The sequence below is a fragment of the Nyctibius grandis genome, chromosome W, assembly GCF_013368605.1.
Source record: "Nyctibius grandis isolate bNycGra1 chromosome W, bNycGra1.pri, whole genome shotgun sequence".
In the NCBI taxonomy this organism is placed as follows: Eukaryota; Metazoa; Chordata; class Aves; order Nyctibiiformes; family Nyctibiidae; genus Nyctibius; species Nyctibius grandis.
In genome coordinates, this window is record NC_090694.1 from 6,475,934 (window position 1) to 6,496,086 (window position 20,153).

Sequence of the window (20,153 nt, forward strand, 5' to 3'; positions counted from 1 at the left end):
GCCTCTGTTCCCAGATCCATCCATAAAAATGGTAATTCCATCCACAGGAGTGTCTGCGCACCACACTCCTGTGGCAATCGGAAGTTCCGCACTCAATTTTATAACAGGATGGGAGGGCAAGTGGTAAACAACCTGTCCCGAGAAATTCTCCATGGCTGTTTGCAAAGCAAAGCTATTAGCCATACACCACTCAAAATATTGAGCTGCAATAGGAACGGTTAGTGATGCAGGGATCTCTGGCCACAAGCTCCCGACATCGCATCCGTCCTTTGATGAATAATCTGTGCCAATAGCTCTGTAACGAATCTGATCATTCTGAATTCCATTGACCAATTATTGCATACGGAATTTGCCTATCAAAGTGATAATTTGTATTTCCTGATTCAAATCAATACGATGTACAAATTTGGAATGTAGCCTGCTTTCTATTTCTGTAATCAGTTGCTGTACCTCTGAAGTAGTGTGTCGTGGTGCTGTTAAAGTTGTGTCCCCTGCTAACAATTGGAATAGAGGCTGCAATTGTGACGACGTAAGCCCCAAGTACGGCCGCAGCCATAACTTGAGCCTTATGTTCCACAGTACCCACTTTTGCACATGCCTTTATCATAGCATTCAAATCTGTTTTTCCAGGTAAAGCTTCAATGATCTTTTGACAATCAGCATTAGCATTATCCCTGTTTGCCACAGGTCCAAGGCTTGGCAGCCGCACAGGTTAACCCCGCGTGGAAACACCAGTCCTGCACTCCCTGCGGTTCAGGCTGCGAGTTGACTGCTTAGGCCTGGAACTGGTTGGGAAGATTCATTTGTGTCAGCACACAGTTCCCCCCCCGCTCTTTCTCCAGTTTCCCTGCACTCTGCAGCTGGTTGTTATCAGCTGACCTTGAGCATTATACTGAGACCTGCACAGCTTCACAAGATGCCCTAGCTTCCCACAGCAATGACACATCAAAACAGAGTTATCTCTCCCACTCATCTTCAACTTCTTAAGGCAGTTTTTCTTAAAGTGACCTTCCTGCTCGCATGTATAACAACGATGAACTACCTTAACTGCCGCCGCAAAAGTTTTTGCTAAATGCTCCATCTGAAATGTGGTGGTTCCTACTTTCTCACAAGCATCCATTAGCTCAGTTAAGGTGGGGTTACGATTTGCCATCCCTGCAACAACTTTCCTGCGGTCCTCACCTGTGTTGTCTTTCGCTAACTATAGTGGTAATGCTTCTTTTACAATTTTCCAATCTAACAGTTGCCAAATATTTCTTCCCTCAGGACCCGCACCCACAATCACCGGATATGCTTGTGGAATTATAACTCCTTCTAATAACACATCTCGAATGACCCCTTTCCATTTCACTCCTCCCTCACCTCCCCCCCTTCCCCTGTATACGCGGGCGGACGCTGACCCTCTCCCTCACCTCCCACATTACCAGATGGACGCAAACCTCCCCCCCGCCCTGATCTAAAGGTGGAGTAGGGAGTTGTAAAGGAGGTTGAGGTGGCCCTAATACTTGTCCCGAACACAGAGGGGGGGTTTTGGGGGAGACATAGTCACGTGTCCCGAGGCGTTGGCTGAACGATGCTGCTGCAATTCCATCTTTAATTCTTCCAGTCGTCTACCAAGCTCTGTCATGTCAAGTTCATGTCCATTTCGTGATGGTAACAGTCCTTTAAGTCCTTGTGACTCTGGTACTGCTGACTCCGTAAACAGCGAATCCGGTAAAGGTGGATACAAAGCAGGTTTACCCTCCTTCTTGTCCTCCTGCTGAGCCTCATCCGTAGAGAGATCAGTGAGAGGAGGAGGGGGTTTCGGAGGGGGTTTCTGCCAAGTCTCCTGTTCAGCGTCTGAATCAATTAGTCCAAATCGAGTTCGTGTTTTAGGGCGCACTACCGGTTCTGATGGATCTGTATCTATTTTACTCGCTCCCCGCTCCTCAGCTTTTTTCGGAGCCGTCTGTACCCACGGTGATAAAGGAGCTGCCACCAGTACAGCCACCGGGGCTGTGGGAGGTTTTGATCCCGCAAACCGTGAGGGGGTAGTAGACGTCTGCGGTCCTAAAGCTAAAAAATCTGTATGTGTGACTTCTCTCTCTGCTTTTATTCCTTTTAACGCTTCGCTAACCAGCCTCCATGTAGCAGACAATTTATAGGCTTCCTTATCACCACTTGACACCGCATTCCAGAGAGAGTCACCAATCTTCTCCCATAAAGGCACTTCAAAGACATCATTAAAGGTTGTAAAATGTCCTTTATCTTTTGCCCAGAACAGTAACTGCTTTAATGCAGCTTCATCGTATTTAATTCCTCTCTCAGAGAGTATATGTTGGAGGAGTTTCACCACTGCCACTTCTGTCTTGGTCAGGGTAGACCCCATGTAAACACGTCCGAGCCGCATCCCATGTCGCCCAGTCCTCCCGCGCAGTCCGTAGCAGCCACAAGATAACTCCCCATGTTTTTAATTCTTTGGCAGAACCCGCTGCCATAGCTCGCTCAGCGAGCTGCATCGAGCACCGCTCCCAGGTATTCGGCTGTAAACAATCAGCCGGTCCTGCCACCGCCCCCTCTTTAATGAGGCGATCCACACACTGGACTACGTCTTTCGATTTCACAGAAATCTTAAACTCCTCGCCCAGTAACGAAATCACCTTTATCAAGGTTTCCATGGCTCGCGAACCCACTCCGACCGCCTGCGGTCCGCCAGTCCAGCAATCACGTCGGTGTCACCATTTGTTGCCGCTTGTCTGCGGCAAGCTCCGTTCGGTTGCTGGCTGGCCTGAGGCTATCCGCACCCCAGGGCCATAGAGCACTGACACGAATGTGAGGATGCAACAAATGGCGTTTATTTAACTGCGTAACAGCCTTATCTAGTCGTCTTGTCCCGTACGCACTCGCACGATACTTGCACTTCCTGCTCCTTTTGCCACGCCTACCTTCCGTTACAGCCCGAGATTTTCCGGTCGCCATACCCTATTCTACCTACAGAATGCTGCTGCTTAAAAAGTCATGCTATATAGTCAAGTCAAATGGTTGTGGGTATCTTGTACTACTAATGAAAAAGAATAATAAAAGTGTAAACAACTAATTCGTTATATTACATGAAAAAGCAAATATATTGTCTATTTCATAATGAGATAACTTAATTAAAATTCCTTTTTAAGTTGTTCATTAGCACTGTATCTTGTAACGAAGTCCAGAAATGCCATTATTTTTATATTTTACTTGCAGATAAGGTTGCTAATAGAAAGCTATTAGTATTAATATGTATCAAATAATATTTACCTTGTTCCTAATTTCTTTTCTATACATGAACTTAAGGAAAATTTTATGAGTATTTTGCATCTAAAATCTTACCAGGCAAAAATACTTCTGTCTGGAGACAAAACACACCAAACATCCTCAGAAATGACAGGACTTCGGTGATATTGTCTAGCCCATCACAGATTATCAGTGTAGGTGTGTGGACTTCTAGTAAAACATAACCAGCTCTTTTGAGACCCCTAAGCCTACAATGTGTTATATGAGCAGTTTTTCTTTGTCTAATTTCTTCCATTACTGAATGTTGCAAAAGAACAAGGATCTGCAGAATCACAGTGTGATATTAAAATGTCAGTTTGAGCTAAATGAACAGCTGGTAACTCTGATTCCCACCAAGATACAGTAGAGATCTGCCTGAAAGTAGGGATCTCATAAAAGCTCACAAAATTATCTCTGTCACCAGTTTCTCTGCAAAGTAGTAATAGTCAACTCTGCTATTACCTCATCTGTTTCAAAACCTTTTACATTTCCTATCCTCTTGAAGGTGCTCTTTCATCCTGTCACTTCCTACAAACAGTTGGCTTTTTCACCATTCCACACACAGAACATTTGTTTTGTGGTGGTCAAGCAATCTTGTATTTTGCCTTAGGTGTCATCTGAAAAAGCACTAACAAGAATAAACCTCAACCTACACTTTTTCCTTGGTAGATATCTCCTTTGCATTTCCCGTATTTGGTTTTCCCTAATTTCTTTTGCTTCACCAGGAATCTTCTCATGACTTTTGATAGACAACTTTGAGCATAAGACGACAGACACGTCCACAAAGTTATCCTTAACCTCATTAAGCAATAATGAAAGAAAGAATAGCTCAAATGACTGTCTCAGAGCAAATAAAGTTGCTCTGATTCCTGTTGCTCAGATTGCCCTTCTGAATTTTACTTTAAATAAACTGTTTCTCCACTTCTCTGGAAAGGGTTCTGGAAAGACTATTCTCCCTAGACTAAAGCTAACATTTCTGAATACTTAAGTCTGACCAACAGGATGAGTCAACAGATAACATCTACATCTCTGTGTACCAGTCTAGCAGCTGAAACAAAACCAGACTTTGCTAAGTGAGGTCCTAAAATCCATATGATATCCCTAAAGAGACTTAACTAATAAAGGATTAAAGGCATCCTCCTGCTGGGACAGAATTCCAGAATCAGCACAAAAAAGAAGGAATATGCTTATTATAACCTAAAATGATTTCTAACTGGGTTTTTAAGGTAAGAAACTTCATGTGATTGTGCTTTCTCCCCTGTAGCTGCCCAGCTTTTTCTCAGTCCCTTGTAATTTTTGAGCTCAATGGCCAATTCCAACCTAATTTGACAGAGGAGTGAGGGGGGGCAAGTCTCAGAGAAATCAAAATATTTTTGATATTGGCAGTATTTTAACACTTCTGCCACAACTGAAATAAAATCCCTTCAGTGATAACTTCTAGAGAATTTCCACTCTAATACCTCTCTGTCACTTAAAGAGGCAATCCCTTCCCTCCTTCCCTGGCTGTATAGTCCAAGTCTCAGTGTTTTGCCCTCTCTGGCATTCATCTGATTCCTCAGTGAGTTGATTCACCTCCATAGCTTTTATCAAAAAAATGGCCACTTTTTTGCTTGATAAGTTTTCTGCAAATTTAAAGAGTAGGATTGGCTCTGTCCTGGTTTCATGGGATAAAATTTATAGAATCAAGTTTCTGTTAGATTTTTGTTTCAGTTTGTGGCCAGCCATGGTGATCAGGGCCATTAGCAGCTAAACGCAGGGCAGCTGACCCAGGCTGGCCCACAGATGTATTCTATATCATTAACATCAAGTTCACTACAAAAGGGAAAGCTTGGGGGGAAGGAGTGGACATTTTTTTGTTTTGTTTTGTTTTGGTGGTGGGTTTTTCTTTTTGTGTGTGCTCTGCTTCTCTCTCTTCTAGCCTCCCTCTTTCTCATTCCAAACAATTGGTATTCCTGGAACAACCTGCTGTAACTCTGGTTTCTTGATTTTATTAAATCAGTTCAATTTTAACCCGTGAGTCTTCCTCCTTTTCCCAATTCCCTTCTTTGGTTGGGGAAGGGACATTGGGTGAGAGAAAAACTGTTATTGTTTAGCCCTGAGTGTGGGCTAAATGAAGACAGGCTCATGGAGAGATCAAACTAGAACTGACACAGAGGAGAAATTATCACAGGTTGGATGGGAGGGGGTGAGGAAGTGGAATGGTGCTTTTCTGTGTCGGCCAACTGTTGGAACAGCTGAGCTGTCTACTCTAACCACAGCCCAAGTCTTAAAACTTTTTAGCAAATTTCATTTAAAACTTAAGAATATCTAACGTCCATGGAGATTTGTTCTGCTACATCTTATTCAGAATTTTTCCATAAATCTCTAAGCAAGTTTTACTTGAACTTCTGAAAGACTTAAAGCCTTCAGGGGATACAGCAAATATGTGGAAGGAGGACATCAAAACTATTCAGGTGTGGAAAATAACAAAATTAGATCAGTGTTGCTAGATGCTGATATTCAGGTTTCCCATCTTAGTCATAAGTACTCCATTACACTCAAATACTTTCAGAGTGTGCATCAGTCTCCAAATATTACTAATACTGCTGCAGTTCCTGGACTTACTATTTGGGGTGTTTTTGTTGGCAAGCCAAAAGGAACATGTAGGTAGATTAGGGTACGGCGACCGGAAAATCTCGGGCTGTAACGGAAGGTAGGCGTGGCGAAAGGAGCAGGATGTGTCATTATCGTGCGAGTTCGTACGGGACAAGATGACTATATAAGGCTGTTGCGCAGTTAAATAAACGCCATTTGTTGCATCCTCACATTCGTGTCAGTGCTCAATGGCCCTGGGGTGCGGATAGCCTCAGGCCAGCCAGCAACCGAACGGAGCTTGCCGCAGACAAGCGGCAACAAGTGGTGACCCCGACGTGATTGCTGGGCTGGCGGACCGCAGGCGGTCGGAGTGGGTTCGCGAGCCATGGAAACCTTGATAAAGGTGATTTCGTTACTGGGCGGGGAATTTAAGATTTCTGTGAAATCGAAAGACGTAGCCCAGTGTGTGGATCGCCTCATTAAAGAGGGGGGCGGTGGCAGAACCGGCTGATTGTTTACAGCTGAATACCTGGGAGCGGTGCTCGATGCAGCTCGCTGAGCGAGCTATGGCAGCGGGTTCTGCCAAAGAATTAAAAACATGGGGAGTTATCTTGTGGCTGCTACGGACTGCGCGGGAGGACTGGGCGACATGGGATGCGGCTCGGACGTGTTTACATGGGGTCTACCCTGACCAAGACAGAAGTGACAGTGGTGAAACTCCTCCAACATATACTCTCTGAGAGAGGAATTAAATACGATGAAGCTGCATTAAAGCAGTTACTGTCTTGGGCAAAAGATAAAGGACATTTTACAACCTTTAATGATGTCTTTGAAGTGCCTTTATGGGAGAAGATTGGTGACTCTCTCTGGAATGCGGTGACAAGTGGTGATAAGGAAGCCTTTAAATTGTCTGCTACATGGAGGCTGGTTAGCGAAGCGTTAAAAGGAATAAAAGCAGAGAGAGAAGTCACACATACAGCTTTTATGGCTTTAGGACCACAGGCGCCTACTACCCCCTCACTGTTTGCGGGACCAACACCTCCCACGGCCCCGGTGGCTGTACCGGTGGCAGCTCCTTTATCACCGTGGGTACGGACGGCTCCGAAAAAAGCTGAGGAGCGGGGAGCGAGTAAAATAGATACAGATCCATCAGAACCGGTAGTGCGCCCTAAAACACGAACTCGATTTGGACTAATTGATTCAGACGCTGAACAGGAGACTTGGCAGAAACCCCCTCTGAAACCCCCTCTGAAACCCCCTCCCTCTCATTGATCTCTCTACGGATGAGGCTGAGCAGGAGGACAAGATGGAGGGTAAACATGCTTTGTACCCACCTTTACCGGATTCGCCATTTACGGAGTCAGCAGTACCAGAATCACAAGGACTTAAAGGACTGTTACCATCACGAAATGGACATGAACTTGACATGACAGAGCTTGGTAGACGACTGGAAGAATTAAAGATGGAATTGCAGCAGCATCGTTCAGCCAACGCCTCGGGACACGTGACTATGTCTCCCCCAAAACCCCCCTCTGTGTTCGGGACAAGTATTAGGGCCACCTCAACCTCCTTTACAACTCCCTACTCCACCTTTAGATCAGGGCGGGGGGGGAGGTTTGCGTCCATCTGGTAATGTGGGAGGTGAGGGAGAGGGTCAGCTTCCGCCCGCGTATACAGGGGAAGGGGGGGAGGTGAGGGAGGAGTGAAATGGAAAGGGGTCATTCGAGATGCGTTATTAGAAGGAGTTATAATTCCACAAGCATATCCGGTGATTGTGGGTGCGGGTCCTGAGGGAAGAAATATTTGGCAACTGTTAGATTGGAAAATTGTAAAAGAAGCATTACCACTATAGTTAGCGAAAGACAACACAGGTGAGGACCGCAGGAAAGTTGTTGCAGGGATGGCAAATCGTAACCCCACCTTAACTGAGCTAATGGATGCTTGTGAGAAAGTAGGAACCACCACATTTCAGATGGAGCATTTAGCAAAAACTTTTGCGGCGGCAATTAAGGTAGTTCATCGTTGTTATACATGCGAACAGGAAGGTCACTTTAAGAAAAACTGCCTTAAGAAGTTGAAGCTGAGTGGGAGAGATAACTCTGTTTTGATGTGTCATTGCTGTGGGAAGCTAGGGCATCTTGTGAAGCTGTGCAGGTCTCAGTATAATGCTCAAGGTCAGCTGATAACAACCAGCTGCAGAATACAGGGAAACTGGAGAAAGAACGTGGCGGGGGGGGGAACCGTATGCTGACACAAATGAATCTTCCCAACCAGTTCCAGGCCTATGCAGTTAACTCGCAGCCCAAACCGCAGGGAGCGCAGGACTGGTGTTTCCACACAGGGTTAACCTGTGCGGCTGCCAAGCCTTGGACCTGTGGCAAACAGGGATAATGCTAATGCTGATTGTCAAAAGATCATTGAAGCTTTACCTGGAAAAACAGATTTGAATGCTATGATAAAGGCATGTGCAAAAGTGGGTACTGTGGAACATAAGGCTCAAGTTATGGCTGCGGCCGTACTTGGGGCTTACGTCGTCACAATTGCAGCCTCTATTCCAATTGTTAGCAGGGGACACAACTTTAACAGCACCACGACACACTACTTCAGAGATACAGCAACTGATTACAGAAATAGAAAGCAGGCTACATTCCAAATTTGTACATCATATTGATTTGAATCAGGAAATACAAATTATCACTTTGTTTGATAGGCAAATTCCGTATGCAATAATTGGTCAATGGAATTCAGAATGATCAGATTCGTTACAGAGCTATTGGCACAGATTATTCATCAAAGGACGGATGCGATGTCGGGAGCTTGTGGCCAGAGATCCCTGCATCACTAACCGTTCCTATTGCAGCTCAATATTTTGAGTGGTGTATGGCTAATAGCTTTGCTTTGCAAACAGCTATGGAGAATTTCTCGGGACAGGTTGTTTACCACTTGCCCTCCCATCCTGTTATAAAATTGAGTGCGGAACTTCCAATTGCCACAGGAGTGTGGTGCGCAGACACTCCTGTGGATGGAATTACCATTTTTACGGATGGATCTGGGAACAGAGGCAAGGCGGGCCTTGTCTGGTATTCTGATGGCAAGTGGGAATCTATGGTAGTACAACAAAAGGGTTCACCTCAGGTGGTAGAATTACGAGCTGTATTAAAAATATTTCAGAATTTTCCCATTCCCTTTAATTTGATTACTGATTCAGCATATATAGCTGGCATTATAAAGCAATTGGATAGATCTGTTATAGAGCATATATGTAATCAGTGTGTTTTTGAATTGCTGCGAGCTCTGTGGCAAGAAATTCAAATCCGAACTGCATTGTTTTATGTTTTACATGTAAGAAATCATACTAATTTGCCTGGGTTTATTGCAGAAGGCAATGCTCGAGTGGACTCTTTGGTTTTTCATCCTAAAACAACACTTTGTACCAGAGTGGAAGCAATAGCACAATTGCTTATCAAAGTACATAAAAGGATTACAGACATTACCGGACTAGACTCAGATGTTATCTATTTACCTATCAGAAAGGAATATCTACAGTGGTTAACAAATCAGTCAACTCTTTTTCAAATGGCCTTACAGGACTTTACTGGACAATTGTTAACACATTTGCCAAAAGATAAAAAGCTACAGTTTATTTGAAAACAGGATTGGGAAGAAAAACCTATCAGATCAGAGATACCTGTGACTGGACTAACTGTTTTTACTGATGCAGGAAAGCGATCACATTCAGCACTTATTACCTGACAAGAGGATGGACAATGGAAACATTGTAAATTCTCAGGAATTTACTGAGGACTCATTGCAGACACTTGAATTTTTTGCGATATATCAGGTTTTTGTAAAATGGAAGGATTTACCTGTCAATATTGTAACAGACTCTCTTTATGCAGCAGGCATTGTAAATTGAATTGAAAGAGCTTTTATACGACCAATAAGAAATATGCGACTTTACACCATTTTGCTACAGTTGCATCAAGCAATAAACCTCAGAGAGATACCTTATTTTGTCACCCACATTCGTAGTCATCAGTTTGATCAAGGTTTGAGCATTGGAAATAATAAAGCAGACACGCTTGTGTCCTATATGCAAATATCACCAAATTTATTTGAACAAGTACACCTATCCCATCAATTCTTTCATCAATCAGCGAAAATGTTAGCGAAACAATTTCACCTCACCATGGCACAAGCACGTGAATTAGTTAGTGTTTGTCCTAGTTGTCAGAAAATTGGCATGGGAATTGGAATAGGGGTAAATCCTCGAGGACTGAGTGCGTTGCAACTGTGGCAAATGGACGTTACTCACATTGCAGAATTTGGAAGGCTCAAATATGTTCATGTATCTGTTGATATGTTTTCACATATAATATGGGCAACAGCACAAACTGGGGAAACAGGTCGTCATGTCAAATGACATTTACTTGCTTGCTTTACAAGTCTTGGGGTTCCACAACAACTTAAGACTGATAATGGACCAGCATACTGTTCACAGATTTTTCGTCAATTTTGTCAACTATGGGATATTACACATGTCACTGGGATACCGCATTTGCCTACGGGTCAGGCGATTGTGGAATGTGTTCATAGTACATTGAAACAGCTTCTGCAAAAACAAAAAGAGGGAGAGGAGACTGAACCTTCTGAGAGACTTGCAAAGGCTGTTTGTGTACTTGACCATTTAACTTTAGCAGGAGATAAGGAGCGACCCCCAATTGTAATACATTGGGAGGCAGTTCGACAGGGAGCAAGCTATGTGCAAAACAAAGGCGAAGTGTGGTATAGGGAACCAGGTACTAATGAGTGGTTGGGACCAGGGGAACTATTACTAATGGGTCGAGGTTATGTTTCTGTCTCTACAGGTGCAGGAGTACGGTGGATTTTTTCTAAAAGGATGGTTAGCCACATTGTTAGAGGGAATAGTTTATATAGTTGTGATTATAATTATCATAGGGACCTGCGTGGGTTGTGTTGAGGCAATCATTGAGAATAGTATATGGAAGTAGTGAGATAATAAATCTAACTACTTCCAAAGGGGGAAATTGATACTGGATGGTTTAGCAACAGTTTAGCAAGAGTAGGCCTCAGAGTAGGCTCTAAAAGGCCTGATCTGTGTTACCTTTAAACAGAATCAGCTTTCCTGTCAGTAATTTTCCTTTCAGCTAGAATAATAGAGAATAACAGTATGTTCTGAAGTCAACTGCATGTTTTGTAGATAGAGTCTGCTTATGGGAATGTTTATAATAGGCATTATCCTACTTGTGTTACCCTGTTTGTTTGCATGTTTGCAGAAAACTGTGCAACGAATGGTCAATACAACCTTTGTGGCTCAACAACAGAGAGCAGGATTTATGGGTAACCAAGGCTGGGATTCTCTGACTGGGCTCTGCGAGACACAGGGAACCAGGTTTAAGTAAGAAACAAAAACACAGAATTAAGATTCTTGGGGAGGGGGAAGGATTCCCAGACGTAATTCCTGTCAACTACCAATCTCACATTTTACATCGCCCTCTTTATTCTTTAAATCATTTTGCCCGGGGAGACCAAGAGCATGCCCCAATTGAGCGACATTGGGGTCCAGGGGTGCCAGAAGTGGGCCCCCCAGTCAAGGTTCGGTTCCCTGGGGCAGCGGAGTGGGAAACAGGTTGGGAGCTGCTACATCACGGGAGGGGGTATGCCGCCATCAAACGGGATGATGTTATACAGTGGGTCCCTACACGCTGTATGCGCCCTGATTTAAAACAAAATCCTAACCCGAAGTAATATGTACGCTGTCCGAGCTTTATGTTTTGCAGGAGTACCTGTGGGGGAAGCCGAAACAGCACCAGCCTCGACCTTCAGACGTGAGGAGTCATGACAGTACAGAGAGTCTGGTAAAGCGGCGGGGCGCCAAGAAAGATGAGGAACGGCGTGTGTGATTTTTACCTTTGCTATAATTCACAGAATTCCTATCTTTCTTTTCTTTTTGTCTTACCAGTTCAAAACTAACTATGAAAAGAGAATGTTTAAAGTAGATATTTCATTCGATGACACATCCACAGTGGCTTCCATATTAAGTAATGTGTCAGAAGCAATGGAAATCCTCACCCGAATGAAAGAGGAAATAGTTCCTGTTCCAGGTTCTGTAAATGGAGTGAATGCCCTTGGCTTGGTGGTTTTCTCAATAAGCTTTGGCCTGGTAATTGGAAGCATGAAGGAGCAAGGTCAGGCATTAAAAGACTTCTTTGATAGCCTAAATGAGGCTATCATGAGATTGGTAGCTCTAATAATGTGGTAAGTGCCTCTTTGATAAATTCCATATTAAGTTACTAACAATATTTTTTCATCACAGTCGTGCACTGGATAGCAAGAGTCTGTTTGGCAGGAAGTCAGACAATAAGATCTTAACTACCTTATAGCTTTTTTTGTAAATGAGCCCAAGAACTGTAATTCTGTATATCAATAATTTCCCAAACATACGTGTTATTTCAGTGTGTTTAGCTTTTGACATGAAAAAATCAGGGTGTATGGCAGAATTTGCCAAGCTTATACAGAGCCATTCTATGTCTTCATAAAGACAGCGATCACAACAGTATGCTATCAAAGTATCCTTATAACCTACTCTGACTTCACTAAAGGAAAATGACAAACCTCTCCCATAATCTTATTTCTACACAGCAAGACCTTGTTATCATTAGTTTCCAACACAACTGGTTCCTGCAGTTGTGTAGTGTATATGTATGTCCTTGCATTGTAGCTGCACTGCTTACAGATACACATAATTTTGCCACTTTCTTTATTGTGTTCAATGGGTAAATAAAACCAATACCTTTTCCTTCAAACATTAGGTATGAAGTCTTTTCAACAATGAAGATTCATTACTTGTCAGGTAGAAGGTTAATTATGAAAAGAAATTATGTCTTGTTTCCTTCTTTACTACAGAAAACAAACAAACATATCAACTCCAAAAGTGTAAAAAACTACCCAAGAGCACACACATATGTTGTAGTACTAGATACAAAACTAAAAATAAGTGTATTTTTTCCAGTAAGTAAAATTCTATTCTGCCAGGAAACATCTATACGAAGCAAAAATCTTTTCTCCTTCTTTACGAGCTCACTTAAGATGATAAAGCAGTGGATGAGAATTATTACTTCTGAGACATTTCTACATGGATTTGATGGCTGAAAGTGCAATTGAGATATGCTGGATAAATTTTGTTCTGTGGTAACGGTATAAAAAAACAAGGGGATATTTACGGAAATAAGGCTGTATCAAAAGTCCAGTTGCAACAGGATTATGTTAGAGTTTTATGCTCAGCACTAGCTCCTTCTTCATCTGTAGCTGTGCTTGCCGATATGAAAAAGCAGATGGTATCACCTTTGTTGCTGCCCCACAGTGCAGCTAACCTCTGTCATACAGATGGCTTCATGCTAAAGTATTTATCCAGTGCCCACTGGATAAAATGGGGCATGGCCAGAAGCAGCTTGAAATCATCAGAAGTTAGCCTTCTGTGTGGGTTCCTTCCCCAACAACATGGGAAACAACGCTGGAGAGAGAATAGAACTGGGCGCTTGGCATAGTCTCCAACTATGTTGGTTGAGCCTTCATTCATATAGACAGAATTATAACAGAATTGGCTAAACTAGCTTTTAAATGACACTTGAATTCCAAAGGGAACTCATCTCCCTACATGTCTGAGAGGCATGCTATATGTCTTCTTGAAATCCTTACCAGATCCTGAATCCAACAGAGCCTATCATCAGAAACATTCACTGCTGTGGTTTCATCCAGCTTAAACTGTTAAGAGTTAAAGAGTTAAACTCTTGGGGTGCTTCTGAATAATTACAGTCATTCTACCAGCAAAATCTTACATTCATGCATGCATATAAACACAAAAGGTATGGATAGGGGAGTGGATTTCTACTTTGTTCAGTGCAATACTAATTTGATTTCTTATTTGCAGGTATGCTCCGCTTGGAATCCTCTTCTTGATTGCTGGAAAAATTGTTGAGATGGAAGATATGGGTGTGATTGGTGGTCAGCTTGCCATGTATACTGTAACAGTCATCATCGGTTTGCTAATTCATGCTGTCATTGTCCTACCTCTTCTCTACTTCCTGATCACTCATAAGAACCCTTGGGTATTTATTGGAGGCCTAATCCAGGCATTAGTCACAGCCTTGGGAACGTCTTCCAGGTATAATACAATATTTTAAGGCCATATTGTTTTTATAATATTATTGGTTTGAGAAACAATTTTGCATAATGTAATTGGTTAACTCCATATTCAAATATTCACTTGGGCACTTTATTTCAGTTCCACTGCTCTCCAACAGAGATTATTATTATTATATTGACTTGAAGTCTATTTTCCATGAGAACCCTTGAACAGAGATGAAATAGGTCTGTTTGGTGATGCAGACTGTATGGCTGGAACCCTTGTGACTTTGGTTAGCCTTGGTGTTTGAGATTTGTAAGTAGTTTGTAATGGCTTGCTGATAAAGGATGCTGCTGGCAAGGGAAGTTTTACATTTGTGCATGGCAAAATGGAGCAGCAAACAGGAAGGTTCAGAGGGGATTCTGAGAGAGCTTGAGAGCCCTTCTTGGCAGGTGACATTCTGTGCTCAAAATCCTGATAGCCAATGATGGATATCAGAAATGCAATAGAAATGCCATTTTTGCTCTTTGTTGGTGAAATCATAGGGACTTCATATGAATAAAAAACCTGTTTGCATCTATGATGAAAAGAAACATTATTGTAATCAAATATATATTTCTACACCATATGACCTTTCATAAAACACCTTCCATTTTAATAGATTTTAAAAGCATCTCCTAAAGACAAATGTTTTCAGTCAGCCATTCCATATAACTAAATTCAAGACCCTGGTGTTTGGGATTATTCTGAAGATCTGGATGAGACACAATTGGGACCATTAATGTAGAATCTCATTAAGTTTTGTATCACTGAAAAAGCTCTTTAGGACTTTAAAAATTATGCCAGTATATTAATGGGTAGAGAGGGACAATTACTAATTTCACATTTGACATTTTAATGTCAATCCTTGCAAATTTGTGGAATGCCTGAAAGGAAATCTGATTAATAATTATTTTTAAAGGAAGATAATATAACTAATTCCAGTCAACATAGTTTGAGAAAATAAACTCAGGGGAGGGGGAAGGCAGTGGCTGTGTGCTGCTTAGCTGCCTACTGCGGTTAACCCACAAGTGGTAAAATTATGTAATCGTCCATCAGAATGCCCTTTCCAGGGGAGCCAGCAAATAAAGATGAGAAAACGTGCTGTTTACTGAAGGGTTGAATAGCTCAATTTGTATAAATTCAGGGAAACAATGTTTTAGGGGTGATTCAATCATAACTCGATGACATCAAAAATGGGAAGTGGTAATTTTTAAATAGATTCTTCTGCCTAGCATGCTAAAGTATAATAAAATCTGGTGACAAAATACTGAAGTTAGACACATTCAGACTAGGGACTACATAGAGAGTGACAGTAATTAACCATTGGAAAAACCTTCCAAGAGCATCAGGAGAACCACCATCATTAGAAGTGTTTAAATCCAACCTTGAATTTAAAAAAAAAAATATTCTGGTAGATCACATAAAAATTAAGACAATTTTGAACAATCTATCTTGTCATCACAAATCATGACATTCTTTTCATTCCCTCTTTGTAGAATTTATATCATGTATTACCTTCTTTCTTTTTGTTTCAGTTCTGCAACACTACCTGTTACATTTAAGTGTCTAGAAGAAATAAATGGAGTGGACAAACGAGTTACAAGATTTGTACTCCCAGTTGGTGCTACAATTAATATGGACGGAACTGCTTTATACGAGGCTTTGGCTGCAATTTTCATTGCACAGGTTAACAACTTTGATCTGAACTTTGGACAGATTATCACAATCAGGTACAGAAGCCATTATTACCTACATCTAATAAAAGCACCTTTGTGATGACCCCTTCTTGCCATTATATGTGGGATTAAACAAAAGCTAAAAATGAGAACTGATACAGTAGCTGAATAACTGTAATGATTTACATCTTCTGCACGGAAGAGGCCCCTCAGCACATATTCTCCATTAGGTAAACCTTTAAAAAACTGTAGCATGACACACCTATCACTGGACTTAGTAGAGTCAACAAGAACAGTTTTTAATGACTTTTAAATTTTCTTTTTTAAGAACTCATGCAGCTTTTGGGAGCTGTAGACTTACAATCAGTACCAGATAGTTTCTAATGCATGTACAAAGCAGTAGCATAAGAGCATCACAGTAGCATGGTACAGTGCTAATGCTAGGAGAGGTAGTGTTTTCCTAGTGTCACGGTTTAAAGCTGGGCTGGCTATTAACCAGGTGGCAGATGCTCTCTGTTAACCCTCTCCCCCCCCAAGGGAAAGGGAAAAGGGAGAGAGACTTATGGGTTGGAAAGTTAAAACAGTTTTAATAAACTATAATAATGAAAAAGAGTATAATAACAATAATAATCAAATATATACAAATATATACAAATATATACAAAACCAAAACTGAGAGCTTGGAAATCCTCCTCAGGCAGAGTTGCTCCCCCCAGCACAGGCACAGGGGAAAATGCAATAGCTCCCTGCCATCACACCTGCAGGCTTTTAACTGGAGAATTGGCAAAGCTGGTACCAATCAGTGGGAGACAGGAGGGCCCCTCCCTCCTGGGCCCCACCTCCAGGAGGCAGTGGGTTAGTGATAAATAGGAAAGTAAGAATGACATGTATGGGATGGAATACTTTGTTGGTCAATCTTGGGTCACCTGCCCTGTCTGCTCCTCCCTGCTCCTCCCTGCAGGTGCGATCCCCCTTCGGCTCTTCACTCATAAGCAGTGAGGAATTTAGCAGTGACCTTGGTTTCTTTAAGACTAATTGGCCTGGTTTGGGCCAAACCAGGACACCTAGTCATGATGGTCTCAGGATACAAGTAGAGCAAGCTGTGTAAGGAGCAGTAATACCTTTTATTACACCAGCTGATAGAGGTGGAGAAGATAGGTATGTTTTCAAGCACACGAGCCTTCATGTTTGAAATAGAACAACAAACAACCCACTAAGTACCACTTGACAATAACTGATCTGCATTAATTTATTGTGTTACTCAAACAGTTTAAGAGAAAAGGGTGATGGGTACACGTGCAGAAGAAAGAAACGTCAGCAAGGGGAGAGGGGGACACTGTAGGACAGAGACACAGGTATTTTATCACTCAGAAACAGTGTAAGTTCAGATATGGTGAACTGGGAATGTAGATGATTTTCAAGCAGAAGTGCTTCTCTCCGTAAAAAACACCAGCTTAATTCAGTATTCATCAACAGAAGGCAAAACTCTGTCTTCACACTCCAAGGCAATAGTTCCACGTTCATTAGTACTAGAGCTGCTCCCTGCCAAATCACCTGACAAAACAAATTCTTCCTAAACTAGGTGTGAACAAGCATATTTCTATCAAGTTACTAGACTGTATGATTAAGGGTTTCTGGCAGCTTTCTTGTTTTCTGATGGCTGAATGCCAGCTGCTGGAGGACAGTTACTTCACCTAACATGAAGTTATAGTGAGATGGACATATGTCCTGGTTTCATTGGGATTTGGTTTCAGTTTGTGGCCAGCCATGGTGATCAAGGCCCTTAGCAGTTAAATCCAGGGTAGCTGACCCTGGCTGGCCCACAGGTGTATTCTATATCATTGACATCAAGCTCACTATAAAAGAGAGGGTTTGGGGGAAAGGGGGGTGCTCTTGGCTTTCCTTCCTTCTTCCTCATTGTGATTCCTAGAGCAACTTGCTAGTGATCTGTGGATAAGTATACTTTTGTCTGTTTTGTGTTGTCATTTATATTGATTTCTTCATTTTTTTAAATCTGGTTAACTTCAACCTACAAGTCTCCCTCTTTTTCCCAATTTCCTTCCTCATTTAGGGAAGGAACATTGGGTGATAGAAAAACTGCTATTGTTTTCCCCGGGTGTGGGCTAAACAAAGACAACAGAGAATAAAAGTTCTTGCATTAGATCTGCCAGAACAAAATTACCTCCTTGGCTTTTCTTTTAATGTGTTTGAGCTTGTGGAGTGAGTCTGTTCAATGGGTGAGGGCATGTAGCTATAATGTTTTTGTCTGGCCCTTAGCATCTAGTATGGGATTTAATATCTAACAAAATAATGTTTCCAGGGTTCTGAATAAAGGTTTAGTGTAAACATTTTAGGTTAAGATCCACACTCCCCTGCAGCTGTGTAGTGTTCAGATTAGGGACTGAGCTCATCTTTTTCTTTCCTAATGAGCAAATGCTTTCTTGCTTCATATGTTTTTGATGTTTGCCAGATGATAAAGAGAGTTTATTATGGAAGTCAATTAATTGTTCTCGCCATCTCTTTGCACAGCATCACAGCTACAGCTGCCAGTATTGGAGCTGCAGGGATTCCTCAAGCTGGACTGGTCACCATGGTCATTGTGCTTACATCAGTAGGTTTGCCTACACATGATATCACTCTTATCATTGCAGTGGACTGGTTCTTGTAAGTATTTTCATGGAGTCACTAAGGGCTTAGACCACACTTAGAACTGCAATAGCCAAGGACACTTTGGCAATACTGCGATCAGTTGTGTACTTCTTTTGCTGTGGAAGGCAGTTGGAAAGAAGTGTTAAAAAGAATCACAATTTCTTGTCATTAATGTATTTTCTTAGAGCAGATGGTGAGAGGTGTTACTTAATGATGGTTCCTCTTGCATGCAAAAGGGTTACTTAGAAACCTGGATCCTTAGGGTACTAAGAAAGCTTTCAGACACACTGTAATTCAATCAGCAAAGAATTGCTTTAGTCTTCTAATTTTCATAGGCTGTAAATGAAAACCTTTCTATCAATCAGGTTTAGAGCTGGTTCAGATCCAACCCAGTTCATTGCAGCCCTGCTGACTATCTAATCCAGGAAAGGTTCATATGTCTACCTCATGGACACAGAACTGAAAAACAGTTGTGTAACTCTCTTATCCAGCCACCACAATGTATTGCCCTTCAGTTTTTCCATTCCTCTGTCTGTAAAAGACTGACACCTGTAGGTATATGGGGAAATCCCTGAGGACCAGGAACTAAATCAAAGGCAGAAAGTTTCTTCCAACCTCTATTTTTATCTAACCTCTATTAGTTATAGTTTCCAGAGGCTTTTACCCTTCAGTCTTCTCAAATGATCCCTGCAAGAAGTTGCCCATGTCATTATCAGAATGTAATGTCTTCAAATGATTATTGGAACAGGTTGCCCAGAGAGGTTGTAGATGCCCCATCCCTGGAAACATTCAAGGTCAGGTTGGACAGAGCTCTGAGCAACCTGATCTAGTTGAAGACGTCCCTGCTCATTGCAGGGGGGTTGGACTAGATGACCTTTAAAGGTCCCTTCCAACTCAAACCATTGTATGATTCTATGATTATCTAACCACACGCTCTCAACCTTATTTAGGTGGATGCTTATCAAATAACAGTGCCAGTCACTCCTTGTCAAGCTGCCTCCTACATCTTCTGGTCAGAGCCCTCTAAGATGACTGAATTGTTGTAGTTTACTTTGAATCATTTTAGCAGAGTTCCACCCTAAATTACTGACCATAGTTTAGGGTCAGGAGGGAAATGACACTAACAAGGTAGATTCGCATTGGCTTACATTTTCAGAGGATATAAACCCAAACCATCAGAGTATAGAAATGCTTCCAAGAAGCATCTTCCATATTCTCCCTTTGTCATCCTCGTCACACAGCTGTTTCTTGCTGTGAAGCTGCCAAGAGTATTAACACATTTTGTGGCTCCAAATCCTAGTATATTAATTTCTGTAGAAGGAATCATGGCATTAACAGTTCGGATAAATGAATATACATAAAATTGCTGAATCATCTATGTCCTGGTTTGGCCTAAACCAGGCCGATTTTCCTTTCAGTGATTTTTACTTTCAGCTAAGTCTCCTCTAAATAACTGCACTTTCTGAAACTAACTGCATGTTTTTGCAGACAGTGTCTGCTTCCAGGACTGATAACGCTCGAAGTTTGTAGTTATCGCTGAGGCACCGGTAGGGATGTTGTGCAGTAAGGCTCTTGCTGTACTTTTTTCTTAGAGAAACCAAGGTCACCGCTGAATTCCTCACTGCTTACAAGTGAAGAGCCGAAGGGGGGTCGCAGCTGCAGCGGGGAGCAGACAGGGCAGGTGACCCAAAATTGACCAACGAGGGTATTCCATCCCATACACGTCATTCTCGGTATAAAGCGGGGGGATCACGAGGGTCTCGCTTTTCTTGCTCCTC

At 42.1% G+C, this 20,153-nt stretch overlaps 1 protein-coding gene across 4 annotated transcripts in view; it reads left to right on the forward strand.

Annotated features, from left to right (window-relative positions):
* LOC137675701 (excitatory amino acid transporter 1-like) overlaps nucleotides 1-20,153 on the forward strand; it is a 138,847-nt gene that overhangs the window by 111,634 nt on the left and 7,060 nt on the right. For 2 of the 4 annotated variants that reach the window (XM_068421892.1, XM_068421894.1), the window contains 4 exons: nucleotides 11,846-12,141; nucleotides 13,814-14,047; nucleotides 15,586-15,780; nucleotides 18,256-18,390. In XM_068421892.1, coding sequence (XP_068277993.1) covers nucleotides 11,846-12,141; nucleotides 13,814-14,047; nucleotides 15,586-15,780; nucleotides 18,256-18,390 — 860 coding nt within the window. The remainder of the gene's footprint in view (nucleotides 1-11,845; nucleotides 12,142-13,813; nucleotides 14,048-15,585; nucleotides 15,781-18,255; nucleotides 18,391-20,153) is intronic. The other 2 variants (XM_068421893.1, XM_068421895.1) reach the window with 2 other exon arrangements.